Genomic DNA, 6,000 nt, shown 5'->3' with positions numbered 1-6,000 from the left:
CCGGGCTGGAGTGCAGTGGCCAGATCTCAGCTCACTGCAAGCTCCGCCTCCCGGGTTTACGCCATTCTCCTGCCTCAGCCTCCGGAGTAGCTGGGACTACAGGCGCCCGCCACCTCGCCCGGCTAGTTTTTTGTATTTTTAGTAGAGACGGGGTTTCACCGTGTTAGCCAGGATGGTCTCGATCTCCTGACCTCGTGATCCGCCAGTCTCGGCCTCCCAAAGTGCTGGGATTACAGGCTTGAGCCACCGCGCCCGGCCTAATCCACTTTTTTCTGAAGCCATCTTTTTGATCCCTGTGATTTCTTGTTCTCACTTGCACTGATTTCTTCCTAGCCCTTCTTAACAGATGCCAACTTGGGATTTTGTTGATGAATTTCTGTTGCTAGGTTAGGTATATGTTTCTGATTTTTCTCATTAATTAATTTTTTTTCTTTTTTCAGGTATATTAACTCATGTAATTATTTTTAAAGAGTATTTGAATGGTATGCTTTCTGAATTTGGCATTTCTGAATGTGTCATCATTTATCTTTGTCATTGAGTGATGGCTTACTGGCTAAAGAATTAAAGTTATTTTCTTTACCATTTATTACATGGTGCCAATGTATTAGTCATTCTTGCATTGCTATAAAGAAATACCTGAGACTGGGTAATTTATAAAGAAAAGAGGTTTAATCAGCTCGTGGTTCTGCAGGCTGTAAAGGAAGCATAGCTGCTTCTGGGGAAGCCTCAGGAAACTTTCAATCTTGGTGGAAAGTGAAGGGGAAGCATGCACATCTTACATGACTAGAGCAGGAGGATGGTGCTAAACCACTAGAAATCACCCCCTTGATCCAATCACCTCCTGCCAGGCCCTACCTCCAGAACTGGGGCTTACATTTTAACATGAGATTTGAGTGGGGACATAGGTCCAAACTATATCAGCCAATATAATCTTAATATGAAAACCAGTAAACCTAGTGACACAAATACTTAGAACGATTTTGCTTATAAATAAGGATGTAGTTTCTAAACAAAAGGAACACTAGTAATGCATTAAAACAATGATTACAAATGATTTGGGAAATAATTGTCACTAAAATCTATTGAATAATTACACTATAATGAAAAGGAAAAAAAATCATGTAATATCAATAATAATAAGAACTAATAACTATTAAGCAATTATTATGTGCCAGATACAGTTTTAATTTCTTTACCTGTATCAGCTCATTCAATACATGAACACTATGAGGAGATGTTATTATTATGCTCATTTTATACATGAAGAAATGAACAAAAATTGTAACTTGAAAAAATCACATAATTCTTTCAGTGAAAGAATAAAGATTCAAACCCAGGTAGTCTAGATTTAGAGTATATGTTATATTACATTTTGGCATTAGTAGATACTAAATTCATTCTATACATTTTTGTCACCATTCCTAATAAAATATTAGGTAATTAGGAAGGAAGGAACTACTTATTCTAATAGAAATAATTTACCTGACTGTAGAGTTAAAGCAAAATAAATGGAAAGTATGAGAGATGAGGGACATACAAGTTGGATCAATTTTTATTGTATTTTTATGACTGTTTTCTCAATTTTCCCTTGCAGAACTTATATCAATTTTTTTTATAAATTAACAAAGAAAAATGATTTGAATTCTCTATGTTAACAGAAGTAACTTTTTGATACTTCCTAAGGATGAACATTATCTTGTTTAAGGATTTAAATAATAAGCTATTTTATCTAGTTAATTATTCAAAATTTTATTTATTTATTTATTTATTTATTTATTTATTTATTTATTTTTTTGAGACAGAGTCTCACGCTGTTGCCCAGGCTGGAGTGCAGTGGCGCGATCTCGGCTCACTGCAAGCTCCGCCTCCTGGGTTCACGCCATTTTCCTGCCTCAGCCTCCTGAGTCGCTGGGACTACAGGCGCCCGCCACCGCGCCCGGCTAATTTTTTGTATTTTTTTTAGTAGAGACGGGGTTTCACTGTGGTCTCGATCTCCTGACCTTGTGATCCGCCCACCTCGGCCTCCCAAAGTGCTGGGATTACAGGCTTGAGCCACCGCGCCCGGCCTCAAAATTTTATTTTATGAAACATTTAATGAAATGATTACGGATTTTTTTCTAGTAAGTGACTGAATTAGTATACCTTGAGGTCTTAAATATCAATGTGTGATAGAAGTTACATAGTGAAAGCAAAGGGCAAATGAATTGTAGTGATGAAACAAGAGTCTTTGACATATACTTAAGTAGAATAGTTCTCATTCTTTAGTTTGCAATGTTATTGGTAAGCTGGTCAATGTGAGGACTTGATATTTCATGTCATATTTAGAAAATCATCTGTATAGCCTCAAGGACTTAGGTATCTTGATTCATAAAATAATAATGATAGAGTACTTGTTATCTATGGAGATTTTTGGCTGCAATATTTCTTTGAAAGCAGAATATAGATGTTTGTTGACTATTTCATTAAAGAAATATCAGGTAAGAGTTTATTACATGAATATAGCTAAGATTACAAATGAAGGCACAGTGAAGGTAAAATTGGTACTTTCAGAGCAAAGATTAACCTATTTCTGACAACTCTGGTAAATGCTTATAGGAATGAAGTTTTAATTTCACAATGCTGTCCGCTAGCTAAAGGCATTACATTCAGATTGAATTCTGGAAGTATCTTGTCTGAGAGAGGAAAACGGAAGCCTCACTTGATTTACCCTCTTATAATCTGCAAATCAGAAGGCATTTTCTATAATATTTTGTAAAGGTGCTTTTTACATACACATTATAACTGACTACTAGATATCATCAGTGTCATTTGCATAGACATAGTGATTTTATATTGGAAGACTAATTGTTAATAATAGTTCCAATTTTTAAGAATCAACTTTAACTCTGGAGAATGTCTCTGTTTCTCAGTTTTCTCAACTATTGGACAGGAGTATTGCCTATCTCACAGGCTTCTTGTAAGAATTTAAAAAGGTAATGTGTAATAGGTACTGAGAACATTGTCCAAAACATCAGAAATATTCAACAAATATTGGAGGTTATTACCTATCTTTGAATATCTCTACCTTAAAACTCATAGTAACAGGCAAGTTTTCTTGCAAGGAGAAATAAAACTACATCTGGGTTTTCAAACAAACAAGAAGAAATATTGCTTATAAGTATATTTTCTATAGCAGCTTGCAGATAGCAAGAGCTGTTATGGTGCTCATACTTAAGGTCTGTGCTTGTTTCAAAGAAAGCTCGCCATGTGTTAGGAGCTTGGCAGACGACTCAGTTCTGATTCCTTTTATGTCCACTCTCTCTCATTTTTCTTCTAAAATGCAGAAGCAGCAAAGCATCAATTTCTCTCTTTTCCCTCTCTCCCTCTCTCCTTCTCTCTCTCATAAACACACACACACACAAACCTATTCCCTTTTCCTTCAAAACACGCACGCACACACACACACACACACGCATTTACACTAGTTTCATTTTATTTATTTTTTAATTCCCAAAGGATTCTTGGAGCAGGCTGTGTGCAGCTGCCGTACTTTCCACTGGTTAAATTGGCAGTTACCTACTGTGTGGAGTTGCTAGGAGAAGGTGAATAAGCATGATTACAGCATCAGTTGATGTACATATTCTTGCGATAACAACCTGTGGAGCTGTGTTCTTCTGTATGGCTCTATATGTTATTTTCTCTTTGTTATCATTAATATTTGTTGCATTTATTGTTAGATCATGATACATTTTTAAGTGTTGGTTTCAGATCAATTTAGAGACAAAAACCTTGGCATTTAAACAGGCACTTTTTTTTCTCAGGGTGGTGCTGCTGATACTGGCTCCTACCATCTGTTTCCTTATTACATCCTGCCCTCGTTCTGTTGGTAGAGAGGAATTCAGCTTCTTCTGGAGCGCGAAAGTCATTCACGTTTCTCTTGTGCATAATAGAGCTCGTAAACTGTAGGAATTCTGATGTGCTTCAGTGCACAGAACAGTAACAAATGAGCTGCTTTTGGGGAGAGCTTGAGTACTCAGTCGGTCAGTAGTACAGTAGCAGGCTCACATGTACGGATTGTTCTTGTGAGGTCAGAGCATCTGTTTATACTGCTGTCTGCTTAGGGGGGTTGTGAGGTGGTGAGCAGTGGATATATGCCTGTCAAAGTCAATAGCAAATCTGGCAGAGTCTTCCCTCAGCTTTGTACATCAGCACTGTTTTGATAGATAAGAGAGGCTACTGTATAAGCGTGTAAGATTTGTAATGGACTGAGGAATGCTTGTTCTAGCTGCTGAAACTGACTGTAACTGTATTGTCTTAGGAGCATCATCATGGGGTCTAGTGCCACAGAAATTGAAGAATTGGAAAACACCACTTTTAAGTATCTTACAGGAGAACAGACTGAAAAAATGTGGCAGCGCCTGAAAGGAATGTGAGTATGCTCTTTGCTTTTTATTTCCCCCTGAAAGATTTGACTATTAACGTGACTAATTGTTGGTGCTATCCGCCTTTGTGGACTAGTTTCCTTTAGAAAGATTTTCTCTTGAAAAATAAAATGTGCCTATCTCAGCTAACAACTTGTTGAAGGACGAATAGTGTTTTGTACTTGCACATTTTATTAAAGTAAGGTAACTTCTGGAGAAGTCACTTTACTGTCATACTACATGGTTTCTTTTATGCATTCTGTATGTGCTGTTTAGATATGTGGTTCAGATATGCAGAAAGGTAACTAAGAAAGCCATTTGCCAGGATACTGACTCAAATAAAATTTCCCTCAGGTAAGCAGAGAGAGAAATAAGACTGGTACTTCTTTCTCTGTGATTAGATTTGGAAAAGCAATGAGAGGATTAACATGAAAACAAATAATTATACTTTATTGTGCTTATTCTTTTTGCTTAAATATTTCTGTAAGAAAAAATGCTTATGTGGTAAAAATATTAACAGCATATCAAACTTATTGGAGAGTTTTGGCTTTACATTAACCAGTTCACGGTTCACTTCTCCTGAGAGTACAGAATAGTCCATAGTACATAATAGCCCTTAGTAAAATGGGTCAAGAATTATGCATTTATGTCAAACATGGGATGTAATTACCTAAGTCAAACGTTAATTGCAATGCTATTCACCTTGATATTTACACCCTTACATTTTTTTTTAGCTGTGTATGCTACTAGTTCCTGTTTAGTGTTTCAGCACCACACTGTTTATATGCTTTATCTTAATTGTCATAATTTAAAAATCAGATTTAACATTTGACTAAAAATGAGAAATTATAATATGAACTTTACAGGCTATTGTAACTGCTTAGTATATTTGCAGATCTCAAATGAAAATATTAATATATTTGCTTTTCTATAATAACAGCTGAAAGAATCCTACACTATGCAAAATAGAGATTTTCTATGATTTATATCTCTAATGCTGTGTTTTCACACCATTTTTTAAAATTCAGTACCTGAGTAAATTTGATGTCCCTGTTTGATATTTTCTTAAAGAAAATTACATCAAACTTTGTTTAGAGGTAAAAATTCCTTCTACTTTCCTCCATTTGAATGTATTTAATGATGTTTATGTATTTAAATATTGTTCTTTGTATATTTTCTTACTTCTTGAAGTAATATATGGCTTTACAGTGCACTAGTATAAGAGCACAATAATGCAAAAAACATATAGCAGAGAATAACTTTTGGAAAGGAAGCCATCTTTACATTATTTGGATGAACTAGAAATCTGTTTCCAAGATCCATTGAAGATTTAGAAATTACAGCTTTTTGGTGAGGTTGTTCTCTAGGGGAACAAGTAATCCTATCAAAGCAAATAACAGCTCTCAAAATTAATTAGCATAGATGCAAATTAAACATTAGCAGTCATCAGATGATTTGTGTTTTAACCCAATGAGTGGATGAACATCAGTACCGGGAAAATTATGTCTCTCATTACAACCTATTTTAGATTTTCTTCTCCTTAGAAGGATGTTTTGCTTTTGTTTTGTTTGCATTTTTCTAGTTTCCTGTAGTTAATTGA

At 35.5% G+C, this 6,000-nt stretch overlaps 1 protein-coding gene across 16 annotated transcripts in view; it reads left to right on the top strand.

Annotated features, from left to right (window-relative positions):
- The first annotated feature begins 3,366 nt into the window (after positions 1–3,366).
- The window catches only part of LOC105499543 (phosphodiesterase 1A), a 410,818-nt gene continuing 408,184 nt past the window's right edge, over positions 3,367–6,000 (top strand). For 5 of the 16 annotated variants that reach the window (XM_011772155.3, XM_011772156.3, XM_011772149.3 and 2 more), the window contains exons 1-2: positions 3,869–4,066; positions 4,298–4,408. In XM_011772155.3, the coding sequence (XP_011770457.1) occupies positions 4,308–4,408 (101 nt within the window). In that variant the 5' untranslated portion in view covers positions 3,869–4,066; positions 4,298–4,307. Of the gene's footprint in view, positions 3,582–3,601; positions 3,656–3,866; positions 4,067–4,297; positions 4,409–6,000 lie in introns of those variants that run through there. The other 11 variants (XM_024786962.2, XM_071073020.1, XM_071073018.1 and 8 more) reach the window with 8 other exon arrangements.

The sequence above is a fragment of the Macaca nemestrina genome, chromosome 11 (assembly GCF_043159975.1).
Source record: "Macaca nemestrina isolate mMacNem1 chromosome 11, mMacNem.hap1, whole genome shotgun sequence".
NCBI lineage: Eukaryota > Metazoa > Chordata > Mammalia > Primates > Cercopithecidae > Macaca > Macaca nemestrina.
The sequence above is the reverse complement of the archived record's forward strand: the minus strand, read 5'-3'. Positions and strand labels throughout refer to the sequence as shown.